This window comes from Prinia subflava, chromosome 20 (genome assembly GCF_021018805.1).
Source record: "Prinia subflava isolate CZ2003 ecotype Zambia chromosome 20, Cam_Psub_1.2, whole genome shotgun sequence".
NCBI lineage: Eukaryota > Metazoa > Chordata > Aves > Passeriformes > Cisticolidae > Prinia > Prinia subflava.
The window spans coordinates 5,268,016-5,284,685 of record NC_086266.1 but is presented as its reverse complement, the minus strand read 5'-3'; the positions used below and the strand labels follow the sequence as shown (position 1 = coordinate 5,284,685).

The following is a 16,670-nucleotide window of genomic DNA, read 5'->3' as shown; positions in this document are numbered from 1 at the left end:
GACAGGAGGAGTCCTTCCCCTGGCCCTCCCAGGAGAGGAGAGGGACATAAACCCTCCATAAACTTCTCTGATGTGGGTGCATCTCACGGGCAACAGCTCTGCAAACTGCTCCAGCCTGAGTCCATCCTCAAGCTGTCACTGGCCAAGGCTAGGCCGGTTTGAAATGATGGTAAAAAGCACAAAGAGCACACAATTCCTGCACAAACTTCATCCAGTTTGATGGGAGCAGCCCAACACCACAAAAAGTGGCTTTGAACAAACAACACATTTTATTGTAAGAAAAGAAACAAAATCAGGTCATCATTTCAGTCCTCAGCTCCGAAACATCTCTGTTTTCTGTGGAGGCTTTATGTCCATCCTTTAAATTGGGAATGTTTCAATCAAAGGTGATCCTAAAGCTGCGCTCCTGCTCCTTGCGGCGACTCTCACAAACTTTTGTCACCTCTTCCACCTTTCTCTGCAGCACAGCTGTGGCAGAAACAAGAAATAATGTCACAGTCACCCCAGAACACAACCCTGCATGGTTTTGCTTGCAGAAAGAAAAATATTTTCTTGTTGACAGTCATTCAGATTTGACAGTGAACAAAGCAGGAGGAAAACTCAACCCAAAGCACTGCCAGTAAGACAACTTCATTACTGAATGGCAGAGGAAAAAATGGCTCTCCTTTCTAGGAAAATTTAAAGGAAACAGATAGCTATTCTCACACACATTGTGTAAATAATTCAGGTGCTACAGAAGCTACACCAGATTTAGTGAAAGAGGCATGTTTGGAATGTGGAGCTTAGCATAAGTGTTCTGAAACAAAACACCTAATTAGACCCTGACCTAAGCCAATAATTCTGTGTGAACATGGAGACAGCAGGCCTGCTCTCACACAAGAAGTTCCACCAGGTGTGAGCATTTCACTGTAGCCAGGCAGTGCACACAGGGGCTGCTGAGAGAGCTGCTTTAATCTGCCATGCCCCCGTGTGGCTGCTACCAGTTAAAATCCAAACGGCACAGAATTCCAGAATTCCTCACCAGGAGGCACTCCCAGGGAGAAAAGTTCCTTCTTTCTGTCTTGTTTCAGTTTGAATCCACTGTCAAGTGTTCCTTCCTGAGTGCATCTCCTGCTCTGCACTGGATCTCAAGCTACTGAGGCTGTGAAATTCCCACATTATTGCTCCAGTTACCCACCTGCAGATCAACGCAGGCTGCTCCATCTTACCTGGATGTGGCATCCTGTTTTCAGAGGGGAAGGGATGATAACACTCAACACAAACACTTCCCCACAGCGATTTTGCTGCACCACAGGCAAACCTACACTCTTTTAGAAGCTGAGCTATTTAACATTATTTTGACAGAATAAATGGTAAGGTATTCAAGTTCTCTGCTTTGCACTGATGCATTTCAAAGAGGGCTTTTTGGTAAAACAGCAGCAGCTGCCAGGAGTAACTTCTCATCAGAGGCCTCTGATCAGGCACATCAGCAGAATTCAAGCCCAGAAGGGGCAGTGCCACTGAAGGTGAGAAGGAAGATTCCTCAGGCACTTTCAGGAAGTCAGGGATGAACAAACAACACACACACAGGCTCCTGTTTTCAATTCACATTCCCAAAAGGCTGCAGGACAAATCTCACCTGAGTTCTGGTCAATCCACTGCAGGGAATCCATGTGTGCATTCAAAATTTTACAGATCTGCTGAAGCTGAGCAGAGAGAGAAGGTGCAAGTCAGTTGTGAAACTGCATAAAGACCAAGAGGAGTCCAAGGCAAGATTCTCCATGCACAGCTTCCCTTAAGCCAGCAGCCACTTGCCAGGGAAGTTTGTGCAGCAACACTGCTACTTTGCTTCTCCTTAGCAGAGAGAAAATTGCAGAGTTTAGCTGATACGTCTGTGGCTTTGGCTTAGTTTAATTTAGACCTAGGCAGCAGCAGAACATTCATCACCTTAGGCTTGAAGTGGCAAAATTAAAAATGAATGTGGAAAAACTCAGCCTGCAATACTGAAGGGAAATTTTTACTGAACAAAAAAGCTGCTGAGTAAAACCATAAGGAGCATCAAGATCAATTTAATAGATTTCAGAAAGAGCTGGTTATTCAGATCATGTTTTATGAGGCTAGAAAAACAGTATAAAGAAAAAGTATGAGTGGAGAATCCACATGGGGACAAATGAAGAGTTAGAACTATTTCTATATCCTTTGCCTCTTCAGCAATATATAAAGAAAGCTTGCATTTACCGGGTCACTCGTGTCTGCTGGGCCCCCTGACGTGTTCAAGTGATCAATGATGTCCTTCAGATCTTGTGCCATGCGCTTCAGCTGTGCATCAATGTTTTCAGCCAGTTTGTAGCTGCAGAGCACAAGGGAACCAAGATCAGAATGGCTGAGGAGAACTTTGAAGACCTGCTAACAGTCCCACCAACTATGGGCAATCAGAATGAGGTTCCACATCTGCAGCCAAGGCTGGCAGAGAGCTGGGAACAGCACCCAGAGAGGCTCCATCACCCCCAAGAAGTGACTCCCAACCCGCCTTTCTTGATCTACACATGGAGACAGACAAGCAAGAGTGTGGAGGACTATGAGTAAAATCTAAGTTGCCATGCATAGAAGAGGATTGAATGTCTGAGAGCAGCCACTGATTGCTAATCCTGTCACCCAGCCCAGCTGTGTCTCCTGCTGAGTGCTGTGGGCACAGGGCAGTGCTGATCCCCATCCCAGCAGGGCGGTGCTCACGTCCTCTCCCGCTCCTCGTCGGCGTGCTGCAGGTAGATGGTCCCGCTCTGCTCCTTGACAGACTCCTCCAGAGGGGTCAGCAAGTCCTCCAGCTCCTTCTGCTGGGACAGAATGAAGTCGAGCTCCTGATCCAGCCTGCCAAGAGAAAATGCCAAGTGCTTCCCTTTCATGCTGCAGACATTGCAGAGCTGTCACACAAGCAGGCAGGAGAATGCAGAGAAGAAATGAAATAATTTCAGGGGCTCCCAGTCCTACCTCTTCTGATCAACCTTGACCTTCTCTACTTCTCTGTGTAAGGAGGTGATCTGCAAACACAAGACATTTCATTACATCTTGAAAACCAACAGGTCAGCCCTCCAAAGAAGAGAGGTGGGAGGGAGAAAGCAGTACCCTGCAAGTTCTCCTGGAAACAAGAGATGGTCACATAAAGATTTACAGACCAAAGATGGAATAAGGGAGGGTCAGCTTGGAATGATCCCCCCCTAAGGGAACTTGGTGTCACAGAGCAAAAGTCACAGAAGACATTTCCAACCCCAAGGCCCAAAGACCAGATACAGCAAGATTTGGAAAAGCACCCAGGTGCAGCTCCCATCAATTTCTATTACAAGGAGAAAGTCCCACTCCAAGGCTTGCTGCATTTGTAGCAGGGAGGCCTTTAGGGAGCTAAGCAAGCAGAAGGGGTTCCCCTGGAGGTCACCTCACCTTCTCCCCATTCTCGATCAGCATCCGGTCCCAGGCATTGACCTGTGTCGCCTGATGGAGGAAATGCTTCTCTTGGTCTTCCAGCTCCAGGCTCCACTTGTTTATCAAACTCTCCAGCTGGGCATAAGTCATCACTGGGGGGGCACTGAGAGGGAGTGAGGGGCAGCACAGGACACAGGGTGAGCACAGAGAAACCCCACAACATTCCCTTCTTCCCCTGCCTCCTCCAGATGCCAGCAGGAACACTGCAGCTGCTCCTGGCCCAGGCAGGAGCTGCTCAGTGGGACAGAACACCCACCTGGGTGTGGTGGTTGTGGTTATGGCAGCTGTGGAGGTCACAGCTCCAAGGGCACCAGTCGTGGTCAATGGCTTCAGGTTCAAAGGAAAGCCAGAGGCAGAAGTGGTGCCTGCAGGAAGAGATTCAAGTGCAGCAACAGAAGAGGACACCCCTGGTACCTCACAAACAGAGAGCAGCTCCAGGCTGCACTGCCCATGGCTGCAGGAGCTGCAGCAGATCCCTCTGAAGGGACCCACAGGAAATCCCACCTCTGTCAGAAGGGAACGAAGACATCCCTGGCCCACACCCCTGTCAGTATCCTCACGGTTTACTGTTAGAACCAAGAACTACCAGCACACACAGGCCCTCCCCTGCACCTTTGCAGTGCATAAGAGAACTTCTATGCTGTCACAAAGAGATGGAAAAGGCTCAGAGAAAGACAGACTGAGCTGTTTTCAGTTACTTGAGAGCTTTACAAATCACAACTGCAGAGCTGCTACTCTAACAAGGCCCTTTACACCTCTCCAGAGCACTGAATTGAGTCTCCCTTCCCTTCAGAGACTTTCAGCAACACGTTCCTACCAGTGGCAGTGCTTGTTGTGGCAGCTGTTGTCCCAGGAACTTTTAATCCAAAGCCAAGTGTCCCCAGGCTGGCTGTCCCAGTGGAAGCAGTGGAAGTGGCACCAACTGTAAAGAGAAGACAGCTTGAACAGGCTGCAGAAGCCATGGAATGCAGGGCCCCGTGGAAAAGCTGTGCCCAGCCTGCTCCCCCTGCCCGTGCAGCAGCAGCAGCTGCAGCAGGCACAGGAGCAGCAGCCCTGCTGCTGCTTTAGTGCCCCAGGGCCAAAGTGCCTGCAGAGACTCACGTGAGAGGCCTGTGGTGGTGGAGGAGGAGGCTGGGGCTGAAGAAGGTGCCACAGATGCAAACAGCGAGGGCCCCGTGGAGCCCAGCACTGAGGTGCTGCTGGTGCTGGAGGCCGTGGTGGCAGCTGTGGATGTGACTGCAGAGACAAACAGCCCCGTGTGTACAGGCACAGCACACTCAGCTCCCACCCACTGCACAACAACCCTGCTGGGAGGGTGACAAAAAGTGCCCAGCCACGCCTGGGTCCTGGGGGTGTCAGCATTTTAACTTCTTTTCCTCTTATTCTCCCTGCACCCCCTGTCCTTCTCCATGTGCCCTTTAAGATTGCGCCTCCCTTCCACTGTGCTCCCCAGTCTAGCAGAGAAGAGAATCTGGCATGGGGGACACCATCAGAAGCACAGGACACTCTGTCCAGTGGCTCTAGGAGCTGTCACAGATCACCAGTGCCAGGGCAAACTACCAGGAACAAACCCTTCTGGCCCCTTCCCACAGCCCAGGATAAGATATTTGTCTACTTTCAACAGACAAATATTGCCAGGAGGAGAGCAGATTCCACCAAGCCTTGAGCAATTGTCTTCCAGAACAGTTCCTACCTCCAAGCTTGGTCCCAAAGGACAGGGTGGGGGCCTGGCTGGTGCTTGTGGTCAGCGTTGCCGTGGTTGTACTGGTGGCTGCTGTGGAAGGCAGTGCCCCAAAGGTCAGACCTGGAAGCAGGAGCAAAAGGAGAAGATGGACTTTCCTCCTCCAGCCTGAAGAGCAATTGCTGCCAGCACTGCAGACCCTGCAGAGGCCTGTCAGAAACACCTCTGGCTCCAGCCCCTCGCCCCGTTCTGCCCCCGCAGGAGCCAGAGGCTGCAAAGCTCCACTCCACCCTCAGATCTCCCCCTGGCAAAGGCTCCCAGCTCCAGCTGCCCCCAGGCTGTTCCCCACCTGTGGGCTGCCCCCCGAGGCTGAAGGGCGCTGCTGACGGGGTGGCAGCTCCCAGGGTGGCCGTGCTGGTGGTGGCAGCAGCCGCGGGGGCCGAGCCAAAGGTCAGCCCTGCGGACGTGGCCTGCGGAGCCGCGGTGCCGATGCTGAACCCGGCCGCTCCCGCCTGGGCCGTGGTGCCACTGGAGAAGGTGAAGCCTCCTGTGGTCCCAGTGCTTGCCGTGCTGGTGCTGCTGGGGCCAGCAGAGCCAAAGGCAAAGCCCGATGGCGCTGCTGCCTGACTCGAGGGCGTGCTGGTGGCCACGGGGGCACCAAAGGAAAAGCCCCCCGTGATCCCAGGAGCTGGAGTGGCAGTGCTGGCTCCAAAGTTCACTTTGGGTGTGTTTGTCCTAGGCAAGAAAAGAAGAGAAGCCAATCTGCTTGAGACACACATCCACTCAAGCACACAGCTGCCTTTCTCCCTGACCATTTGCTGACAGCAGGAACCTCCTTCCAAAGAGATGCACACCTGGCCAGGCTTGTGTCCCCATTCTGACCAAACACTCTATCCAGCTGCTGTCACCTGCCATGGCCCATTAGGGCTCTTTCTACTGACTCTCCCTTCATTTCCTCCACCCACCCAGGCACCACAGGACATTTTATGGCAGCATAGTGAAGCTGCTGCTTCTCTCAGCTCACCATTTTCACTCCCTCTGCACAAGGCAGGTTTTTTCTGCTCCGTGCCCATTGGAGCTCCCTTCCCACAGCTGCCATCTGGCAAGCTGTGACAGCAGCAGCTGTGCAGAACCAGGCCAGAACCCACAGCCTCGCCTTCATGACAAATCACTCCCCAGCTGCCGAGAAAACATTCAGGGCACTCCAGATTCGAGCCAGAAAGAAGAAGACGTTTTATATTCGGTAGCAGAGTTTTAGCATTTCCTTGTGCACGCGTCTGCAGCCCAGTTGCAGACGGAAACGTGGAGCATCCCCTTCGCAGCACGTGTAAGAGCTCCCGCATGAAAACATCAGCCGGGACAGGCGCCAGGGCTGGCTGAGGCGAGCAGTGCAGGGCGCTGGGCAGTGCCAGGCACAGCAGCCGAGGCTCGCTCGCCGCAGAGCCCCGCAGAGCCCTCGCCCAGCGCCGCCAGGACCCCGCTCCATCCACCCCTCGCTGCCTCCCGCCCTCGCTGCCGCTGCCCGCGCCCCGCCCGGCCCGCGCTCTCACCCCAGCGGGAAGGCGGCGGCTGCCGGGGCCGCGGGGGCCGCGCCGGCCGAGCCGAAGCTGAAGCCGGAGGGCTGCGGGGCCGTGCCCGGCCTGCTGAAGGAGAAGAGCGGCGCGGGCTGAGCGCCGCCCGCCGCCGGCGCCGCGCTGCCGAAGCTGAAGCCGCTGGAGGTGGCGGCGGGCGCGGAGAAGGAGAAGCCGGCGGTGGGCGCGGTGGTGGCGGCGGCTCGGGGCGCGCCCAGGCCGAAGGCGCCGCCGGGCGCGGCCGCCCCGAAGCTGAACTGGCTCATGGCGCGGCGGCGGCGCGGGCCGGGCTCGGCGGCAGCGGCGGCGGCGCGGCGGCGGCGCGCGCGGGGATGGCGTCACCGCGCCCCGCCCCGCCCCGCGCGTTCCCGCCCTCGGCACCCATTGGTCGGTGCTGCCGCCACTCGCGGTGTCGCAGCTCCGATTGGCTGTTGCTGTGTGAGGGGCGGGGCGAGTTCGCGTTGCTGTGGCGACGGGGGACGCGGCTGCGGGACCGGGGTGCGGGACAGGGAGGGGACACCGGGCCGGGGACAGGGGACACCGGGCTGGGGCTGTGGGACAGGGGACACCGGGCTGTAGGACAGGGGACACCGGGCTGGGGCTGTGGGACAGGGGACACCGGGCTGGGGCTGTGGGACAGGGGACACCGAGCTGGGGCTGTGGGACAGGGGACACCGGGCTGTGGGACAGGGGACACCGGGCCGGGGTGCGGCGTTGGAGCCGCCGAACAGCGGGGACGCGGTGACGAGGATTTGTCACTGCGGTTCCCTTCTCCTCCAGCTGCGCCCGGCACTGGGCCGGTCCGAAGGCAGGCGTGTGGGCAGACAACATACGAAGAGTTCTGCCAGGTTACCTGTGACACGGCGTCTGCCGGAGTCACTTGTAAGGTTTTAGCTGTGCTTGCAACGAAAGGCAGCCGAGCAAAAGGTCCGTAGTCTGGGCACAGAGGGAAAAAGCTGGGTGTTATTCCCTTGGGATGGCAGGACCCGAGGGGCAGCTCGAGCTCTCTCAGGGAAGGTTTGGGTAGGATATCTGGAATGGTTGCTCCCCCAGAGGGTGGTCGGGCACTGGCACAGGATCCCCAGGGGAGTGGTCCCAGCCCCAAGGCTGATGGAGTGTGAGGAGCATTTGCAGAGCGCTCCCAGCACACGGTGGGACTCGGGCTGTCCTGCACTGGGCCAGGAGCTGGACTTGCCGATCCTCATGGGTCCCGTCTAACTCAGCATATTCTTTGATTTTGTGTTCCATTTTACACGTTTTTTCATCACACGTACAGGAACTTGGCTAAACTTTTCCTTCCCAAACACACAGCGGGAAAATTGTGCATTACAGGCTGTTCCAAGCACATTTGGTTCCTGCTTCATCTGTCGCTTGTTTTTTCTGCATAGGTGAGCAGTGGGTATGGATATGGACAGCGTGTTCTCAGGCTCTTTTCTGCAGAGCCTTGCCAGACTGCTCAGTGATGCTCCAGAGGAGGAGGAGGAGGATGATGATGATGATGTGGTGAGCCTTTCATAAGAATTGCTGCTTCTTTTACATATTGTTCCATAGCCTTATCTTGTTAATCAAGGAGAAGCAAAGCTCTTTTTCTCCAGAGTAAAAACAGAATGAAAACTTTGGAAGGTTTTGGATTGAAACAGCTCGAGGATAGTTTCAGAGTAACAAGCTCATGAGGGAGAAAATGAGCAAGATGCCCCAGGAAAACAAGGAGACATTGTGAGCACAGCATATGAGGGAGGTTTAGTTTTTCAGCCTGAAGGAAATGAGAGCATGGAGTTGAAAGAGCTTTAGATACTTCAGTCATCCCCCTAGTTTTCCCTGAACTCTGCTGGAGATGAAGGCAAATACGGCCAGATAGGAGGAGACAAATTTGCTGCTAAACTTCTGAGTAAGGACCAAAATATCCAGAAGTAATTGAGTGTATTAATTGTATATGTCAAGCACTGAAGAACTATAGAGGTAATTGTCCACTGAAGTACAACAGGTATTTTGGTGTTTGTAAAATAGGAAAAGGTGAACAATCATTCTAAGGTGCATAATCTGAATGAATCATGAGAGAAATATCCAAACGTGTTCTTCTATATCAATTTCTCTCAGGCACAGATGAAAATCACAGCATTTGGAGAAGGTGCATTATTCCTGCAACATGCAACACCTGCTTTTATCTAGGCCTGTGTGCTGGGAAGAAGTATACCCAGGAGCTCCAAGGGTGCCAGAAATGTGGAAGTCTCTGGAAGGCTTAAAACTTTGCCAAGTCTCTCAGGATTTTGAACAGATCATATCACAGCATGGATTAAAAAAAAAAACAAAACAAACAAACAAACAAACAAAAAAACTCCACCATAAAACAAAAATAGCAAGTGCCTGAGTGTTCCTCCAAATCACTCTTTAACAAAGAGCTGACCAGCCCCAGTAGTGGCAATGCAAGTAATATTTGGGATAAAATGGGTGATTATCCCGTGAAGTTTTCTTTCAGTGGGTTATAGATGTGGTTCTTCACACTCCAACTATCCTCCAACAGTTTAATGCCTGCCTTTTAAACCCAGCATTACTGCTGTACATCTCTGCAGTAAACATCCTGTTTTTAAAAAGAATTTGTTTACATCTTATTAATAAAATGAATGACACTTCAGAGACAGAAATGGAAAATTGCCACGAGGGATGTCAATTAAGTCTGAGTCAATCTGGGTAAATTGAAATCTTTATTTTGATTTAATTTAATGCTCTGTGCATTTGAGGCACTTTTATTGAACCAAGGAATCTTCATATATAGAGAAATGCCTCACACTGGCCTATTAGCACTAAATTGATTCATAATTAGAGGAAAATGTTGGTGCCTCATGATCTCTACTGTAGAAAGGAATCCAAATGCTGTGATGGGGCATTCATGTAGCACCCTTGGTTTCCTGTAATATTTTCATGGCAGGCAAAGCATGGAAATTTTGCCAGAATGCCATGGAAACCAAAACTCACAAAGCACATCTGTCTGGGCTTCTGTGAGTCCTGCTTAAACCCAGTATGTCAAGGTCACTTTCTGCTGTGTGAGAGTGAAGAAAAGAGCATATTCAGTGGTTCAGTCATGAAACTGTGGAATAATGTTTTTTCAATTCCAATTCCATCAGGGATTTGTCTGACCTTAGATATTGTGTTGTATTTACTGACATTATGGTTGTAACTGAGCTCGGCTCTATAAAAATTGATTTAAGATCTTTTTCCTTTCTTAGCAGCCACGCTCTTCTGTTGGTGCCATGACTCCTGGGAATGTTGGACCAGTAAAGAAAGACACCACCAGTAAGGAGGGGTATTTGTGTGTTTTGGCATTCACTCTCATGCCAGCAGACTGTAACAGCTGTAGTGAGATACCACGGCAATAAAAGAGTGCTCACTGACCTTTGAGATGGGCACAGCATGACATTTCTTACAATTACACTGTAAAATTACTCCTTTCCTGAAAGCTTAACTCTAAAACATGCAAAGAGAAGCAGAAAGGGTAATGCAAGAGCAGCCTCCAGTGGAGATGGTGACAGTTCAGAGCACAGCCTGGTCAGGGGCTGCAGGGATCATGACTGAGCTGCAAAAGCTCCAGACAAGGAAGGACAGGAAGACAGTTTTGGTAAAGACTTGGCAAAGTTATTATTAAGTTTTTTTGGAACTGATGCTGTGACATTATTGAGCAGTTTAGTTAAGACCCCTAAGAAGGGCCAGCAAGGGCCAGGGTGAGTTTTGCAGGAAAGGAAAAATATAATAGATTCTTTTTGCTTGGGATTCCAACAATAATCAGAGATACTGCTCTAAAACCCTTCAAATTTCACATTTACCAGCTTACTAAAAGAATATATTTCCATGCAGGACAGATGTAAACCACACTATTCTGCCCATAAACTTTCATGTGTCCTAAGAACCTTGTCTGGAGTGTGCCCAATAATTAATGGGAAGAGCTGAATTTCTGTGTGAGGAGGTGGTTCTCTTGTGAATGACTGTGCTCACTGAAAATCTCATGTCAGGGGGCTTTTGGAAGATTAGTATTTCATCCCTCTACATTTACTGATTTTGAAGTGCTAGATAATATATGCCAGAAAGGAGGATTTCCAGGAAATAAAGGTGGGGTAAAGGAGATTTAAGTGAAAGGAAAATATCCTCCCTCTGCAAATCCTCATTCATAAGACAGTGAGGTGAAAAAGACTGTAATCATTACCTAGAATGCTTTTAATGCAAAGACTTTTCTAAAGCCTATAAATACTTTTCTAAGCTTTAGAAATGTTTTTTTTTTTCACTCTTGAAAACTACTCTAAGCTTTCAGCAAGCCTTGAGGAACAGAGACATTTCGAAATGTGTCAGTGTGATTTTTCTCCTCACTTACAGGTACTTTTCAAGTGAAATCTGAAAACAAGAAAACCATTTGGAATACAGAGGAGGTCCCAGAAGGATCTGAATTTGATGATACCTGGGACCCTAGAGAAAAGCCAGAGTAAGAGAGCTGAGACTGCCTGTGTGGGCTTTACATAGCATTAATGGAAATGAGAGTTAAAAAGCATCTACAGCCAGCTGAAAGCTTGTGTCATGCAAGAAGAAAGGAAAAATATCAGTGTTGCATCTCAAGCAACATGTGAGGAATGGTTAAAACCCCTAAAACCCCTCTCTTGAAATCTTCTGATCTCAGAACAGAAACGTAATGTTGGTTTTTCCCATCATAAGTTTATGTGCAGTGTCAGTTACTTGTATAAAGTGGGATTAGGAGGGGAAGTAGGTCAGAAAAACGATTTATTAACTTTAAAATATGCCATTTATGTGAAATAGCTGTTTTTTCCTGCTGCAACTGAGATGCATCCATTTTTCCATACTCATAAATTCATAAAGTACTCCAATGTATATTTGCATTTCAAAGATTCGAGCTCTTTAGAGACAAATAGTACTGCAGGAAGAGAAGCTGTGTGCAGGCAATTTTGAGCTCTTAAATCTTGTCATTCAATCTTAGTCTGTCAAAGCACAACTTAATACCAGAGCCTTTTCCTTTGCTCATAGAAAAGCAGTAGCAAAAATATTCTTAAAATCAGGAATGTAAGCTGCAGTTTGTAGAGGTCAGGAAGCCTGAGGGTCAGTCCATAAAGCAGATTTTGCATTTCCAATCACTGTTTCCATGCCATGTCCTGAAGTGTTAAATGCTGGAGCAAATGGACTGTAGCCCAGGAAGCTGCATGTTATACACCAGAATCTTCACTTTTTCCTGCCTGTAAGTCAGGACATGAGGAGTCCAATTTCCAGTTAAACACAGGACTGAGAGCCACCTGAACAGGGACTCAGCCTTTCTGAAAATGAGATTTTCAATTTCCCAGTCAAACACAGAACTGGGACCCACCTGGACAGGGACTCAGCCTTTCTGAAAATCATTTGAAATTCACCCTCACACACAGCTGTCCTTGAAATGGTCACCTATCAGGTACAGAACACGCTCTCTTTCTATTGTGGGCACAGAGAAGATTTTCTAATGCTGTTCTTTGACCCTTCCCCTCTGCTGTGCTTCTCCAGCCTCCAGCAGTTATGCCCCATGGTGCACAGATGAAGAGAGAGTATAAGTCTTTATAAAAGTTCATCAAATGAAGCAAAGAAAATGTCCTAAAAAGAAAACAGATGGCTACAGAGGTGCATCCAGAGCTATTAGACACATTTGCCATTGACTTAAGAATTATTATATATGCAGATGCACACTGGAGATGTGAAAGACTTTCTAACAGCCTAGACAAGTGATCCACCCCAGTAATTTTGCTAAACTTCGTAGGAGTAGCATATGTTATAAATACAAATTCAGTTTTCATTTCCTCGTTCATTAATTATCAAGAGCAAGGGAATACGTGATTCTACATTTTGTAGATGTGAAGGAGAAGAAAATAAATGTTGGCTGAATGCAAAACAACTACAGTCTGGCTTTAGAGTGTTATGCTTAGGCTGCAAGAATATGCTAAAGGACAGAACACATGTAACTGTGAAATTCCCTTTTTCAAATCCATTCCCTGAGAGTTTGTGGTGTTTGACTGGTTGGTAAACACCATATCCACTTAGGAAGCATTTCCTGACCCTGCAAAGGCTGGTCAGGGCAGCAGAGGCAGCGTGGTGAGTGCTTTGGGAGGTGGAGTGAAGGATACTCACCTATTTTCAGCTGTCTCAGTCCTGGCTCTGGACAGAAACCAGTGCAGAGAGACTGGAGCCTTGAAGGGAGACTGCAAAGGACGAGAGACAGTGTGAGGAGGATTTAGGATTTACAGTGCTCTGAGAATCACAGTCTCCTGTAGCCTCCTGCCCCTGCTCCAGGCAATGGCTTCTCTTTGGCAGGTATGAGATTTCATTCAAGCAGCATGTGGGAACAGAGGATGTCTTTTTTGGGATGACTGGGAAAGACCCCTCCACTGCCTGCTGTGAAGATATAGTGGTGAGCTGAGCCTCGAGCTCTGATCCCTTCTTTGTGCTCCTTCTCTGCCCTTTTCCATCTTCCCATCTTTTTGAGGGACAGAATGTAAACACCAAGCTGTGCTGCTGCCTTTGACCTCCTGTAGCATTTTCTCATGGTTCTCCAGGCATTTGTAGATGGCATTTACACTTGCTAACCTGAGGAACTTGTGTATCTCCTCAAGGACCAAGTATGCTCAGGGGAATCTGTGCAAATGCATATGCCCCATATAAACTTAAAGGGAATAAAATATAGCTCTAAGATGAAGTTTCATCTTGGACATAGTTTTGGAGAAGAGAGGGGCTGGGAAGGAGATTTTTTTCATCTCTCTGCATTTTTTACAGGGTGTGTGGGCTAGCAGAATGCTACAATGCTGACAGCCTTTAAAGTTGCAGCTATCAGATCCTGCCTCATCATTATATAATCAAAGACCTCCCTGGTTTCTGAGCTCCAGGACAGGTAGAACTGCTGTGTTATCTTTCTAGCAGAAGCCCTGTCCCTGCAGTACACAAAGCCTGAGGCTTTTGCTGGATGTTGAACACCTGTCAAGCACATTAGCAGCTCAGGATCTGGAAGAGAATAGGATATCAATACACATCACTAAGCTATTGAAAGCAGTCATTATCACTGTCGTATTTTCTCTGATACAAATTACCTACTCAAAACGTTGCTCTTTGATACTAGCATTGAAATATTCATGAAAATGAGATCTTTTATGGCTTTTAGGGCAACATATGTAATCACAGCTTTACCTCTGCCCATCATTTCAGATTAAAATCAAGCTGCCAGAGACAAAGTACTCAGACATCACATTAGACATCCAGGACAAGGTTCTTGACCTTCGAACTCCCAAAAAGTAAGTGTAGCACAGTTGATAGAAGTACAATGAATATCCTGTTTGAAATGGGGTTTAGCCAAGCTTTTAACTGCAGTCTGTGTGGAAAGCAAAGCCGAAGATTGTGCTATTCATTGCTTGTGAGAAATAAATATAGAAGAAACCACCCCTGGTCCATCCATAGGTGACAATCTGCTGGCTTTGAATCTGTGATACTGTCCAAAAAGCTTTAGATTTTGACTACTTAAACAACAAGGCTTCAAGGGCTCAAAGCATCTGGCAAAAAGCTGCCCAAGGTCTTGAAAGACTTAGTCTAGAATTTCTAAGCACTGATTTGTACAAATACATATGACCAAAGATGGTAAGTAAAGTGCAGGTACATTTTCAGTAGCCGAAAGCCAAATGATGGACATAGCCAAGCACAGCTGCAGAGATGGAGATGTTACAAGGTTTCCTAAAGAGATTTCCTTTGATTTTTTTTTAATAGGGCTATTTCAAGCCTACAGAGATAATCAACTGACTGATACACTCTTGGATTTCTCACTCTTCCTCCATCTCTCCCTCAGCGTGCTATTCCCCTGCCTGAGATTTCCAGATAACTCCCATGTCTGTTTTGCTCAAAGTCCTTCTTCACAAAGACTGCTTTCATAAGAAACTTTAATCCTCTCTGGGCTGACTTGCTGCACTGAATGGGATGTGGGAAGGTCTATATGTGAATAGCTTTCTGCAGATAAATTCGAGGTGCAGACCATGGATTAAGGCTTAAATAAGTCTCCAGTAGACTAACTATAGAAAAGCCACTTTTCTCTGCCAAAACCAGGCAGAGTGAGTTACCCTGTGCTTTAACCCAAGGATGCAACAGGAGTAGAAGAAGGTTTGGGAATGTTAGTTTTGAAACTGCAAAATTGGGAGGAATGATTGTTCAGCTAATGACTTCAGAACCTATGGGTAGTAAAAGAAGCAGCTTAATGCAATGCTGCAGATGTAGGAAAACCTCAGCATCATTTTCCTTTTGCAATTCCATCTTTTTGGTGACTCAGATCTGCCATTATCATCAGTACCCAGCTGTCTCTAGTCACAAATAAAAAGTTCACCATAAATCTGATGGTTGCTTGGGTACAGCCTGAACCAATGCTGCTTTCACAAATATAAGTGAGATTCTTCTCAGTATGAAAGAAACAATCAAGATGTCAGGTTCTACTGACTGAAAAACTTTGTTCTCCCACAGATGGGTAGGAAGACTCAAAGCAACTGCTTCCAGTCCTGGGGCTGCTTCTAAGCCAAGCTTCTTTTAAGTGATGGAAATATTTCAGGGCCAGTCTTGCTGTGCATGAGTTATTGCAGGAATCCCACAGTCACAATAAGGAGATCTATTGGAATACCATTCCCTGACATACTGACTGAGGAATTGCAGGAGTAACTTGCAGTGACATCTCAACTGCTCACCTGATCTCAGACATTCACTGTGTCCTCTTTTACAGGAAGCTGCTGCTGCACCTCCCCTACCCTGTGAACAGCAAGGAGGGCAGAGCTCGTTTTCTCTCTGAAGAGGAGATCTTGGAAGTCACCTTGAGAAGGAAGCTGGATTTCCTAAGTTTTTCTGATGGATAGAGAGATAGAGAAAGTTTGCAAAAACTAATGTTCTAGTTTAAAGCCTTTTGGAAACCCAACTTGTTCTGAAGTAGTAAATTGTTTCCCTTGAACAGTCCAGGGGCATGTCTCTGGGGAAATGAGGCAGGAGGAACACAGCACCCACAGGTTCTAACAGCTGATGCTGTCTGGCTCTTACACTGCTGTGGTTAACTTTGTGCTTCCTTCAGTCTGATACAGGCCCTGTGAATCAGAAAGAGAGATTTCTGTGAGCCAGAGGAAGCCTTTTGTGTGGTTGTGGCTGAGAAGCAGCACAGTGAGGCTCTGGACAGTGAGTCTGCTGCTGTGGTACTGTTTCAAGACCTGCAAGTGCTGATGTCCTTGCTTGGTCTCCAGTGCTGGGACTGGGGCCACTCCAGAATCTTCTCTTGCCCATTTCTTGGTGAGGAGATCAAAGTTCTTTAGGGATCCATATCCACATCTGAGGCTCCTTTACTGGAAGGACAAGTTAACCAGCTATGGCTGGATTGTTGAACATCTCAGCTCATTTGAACAGGTTTTTGACAATTTATGGTTCAGTGTTGCCTATTCATCTGCTATCCACCTATTTTTCTGATCTTTCTTGATTAATAAAATAATAGGTTCTAAGGGACAGTTCCAGTTATCTTTGAGTCTGCCTTCTCTATATTAAGCTCTGAGAGACCTTGTAAAAGTTGAGATGAAAGGAATTTTGCATAACAAAGCTTCTCTCAAAGGGCTGAAACGCTGCAAAATCTGTTCTTTGGCCTTCAGGTCCAGTCTGAGAGATGGGTAACCAAAGTGTTTCTCTCAGTAGCTGCTGGGCAAATATCTTCATTTAACATTGTTAGTCCTGAAGGAAACAAAGGTACTTGCTCAAAGTGGAGAGGCCAAGCAGGCCCTGGCATGATAATGGTACACTTAACCTGTGAGTACTTTCAGAGCAAAATGGTTTGAGTCCTGCATTCTTCTGGGGTGGAAGTAGAGGAAAATAACTCACCAGCTAGGCTGCAGACAGCACCCATGCAGCTAAATTTGTGGCAGGCTGTAATGAGAAGGTGAATACTCCGTGATGGA

General features: G+C 48.3%; 2 protein-coding genes across 15 annotated transcripts; one reads left to right on the top strand and one right to left on the bottom strand.

Moving 5' to 3' along the window:
• Positions 1-246: 246 nt before the first annotated feature.
• On the bottom strand, positions 247-7,045 carry LOC134560681 (nuclear pore glycoprotein p62-like). The gene is made up of 12 exons (XM_063416921.1): positions 6,688-7,045; positions 5,487-5,872; positions 5,150-5,260; positions 4,558-4,692; positions 4,274-4,378; positions 3,713-3,821; positions 3,415-3,559; positions 2,968-3,017; positions 2,713-2,847; positions 2,218-2,329; positions 1,619-1,685; positions 247-468 (listed from the first exon to the last, which is right to left on the bottom strand). The coding sequence occupies exons 1-12, from the start codon at positions 6,972-6,974 to the stop codon at positions 377-379; spliced, it is 1,734 nt and encodes a 577-aa protein (XP_063272991.1). The 5' UTR covers positions 6,975-7,045; the 3' UTR covers positions 247-376.
• Positions 7,046-7,125: 80 nt separating this feature from the next.
• Positions 7,126-16,239, top strand: DNAAF6 (dynein axonemal assembly factor 6). Of its 14 annotated transcripts, none has more exons than XM_063416719.1 (8): positions 7,161-7,206; positions 7,489-7,590; positions 8,097-8,211; positions 9,933-9,999; positions 11,071-11,176; positions 13,036-13,132; positions 13,921-14,006; positions 15,467-16,239. In XM_063416719.1, the coding sequence occupies exons 3-8, from the start codon at positions 8,110-8,112 to the stop codon at positions 15,594-15,596; spliced, it is 588 nt and encodes a 195-aa protein (XP_063272789.1). In that variant the 5' UTR covers positions 7,161-7,206; positions 7,489-7,590; positions 8,097-8,109; the 3' UTR covers positions 15,597-16,239. The 14 variants fall into 14 exon arrangements, with proteins under 14 accessions (XP_063272803.1, XP_063272798.1, XP_063272800.1 ...); XM_063416720.1 differs by having other exon boundaries at positions 7,188-7,206; positions 7,489-7,635; XM_063416733.1 differs by lacking the exon at positions 7,489-7,590 and having other exon boundaries at positions 7,126-7,206; positions 8,097-8,208; positions 9,936-9,999.
• Positions 16,240-16,670: the final 431 nt, after the last annotated feature.

Excerpts from the sequence above, each read along its gene's own strand:
- LOC134560681 (XM_063416921.1), bottom strand. The coding sequence starts at position 6,974 with ATGAGCCAGTTCAGCTTCGGGGCGGCCGCGCCCGGCGGCGCCTTCGGC. Across the intron at positions 3,018-3,414 it reads TGATCGAGAATGGGGAGAAG|ATCACCTCCTTACACAGAGA; the intron begins GTGAGGTGACCT and ends TTGTGTTTGCAG. Across the intron at positions 2,848-2,967 it reads GTCAAGGTTGATCAGAAGAG|GCTGGATCAGGAGCTCGACT; the intron begins GTAGGACTGGGA and ends TTCTCTTGGCAG.
- DNAAF6 (XM_063416724.1), top strand. The coding sequence starts at position 8,110 with ATGGATATGGACAGCGTGTTCTCAGGCTCTTTTCTGCAGAGCCTTGCC. Across the intron at positions 11,177-13,035 it reads GACCCTAGAGAAAAGCCAGA|GTATGAGATTTCATTCAAGC; the intron begins GTAAGAGAGCTG and ends TCTCTTTGGCAG. Across the intron at positions 13,133-13,920 it reads CCTGCTGTGAAGATATAGTG|ATTAAAATCAAGCTGCCAGA; the intron begins GTGAGCTGAGCC and ends CCATCATTTCAG.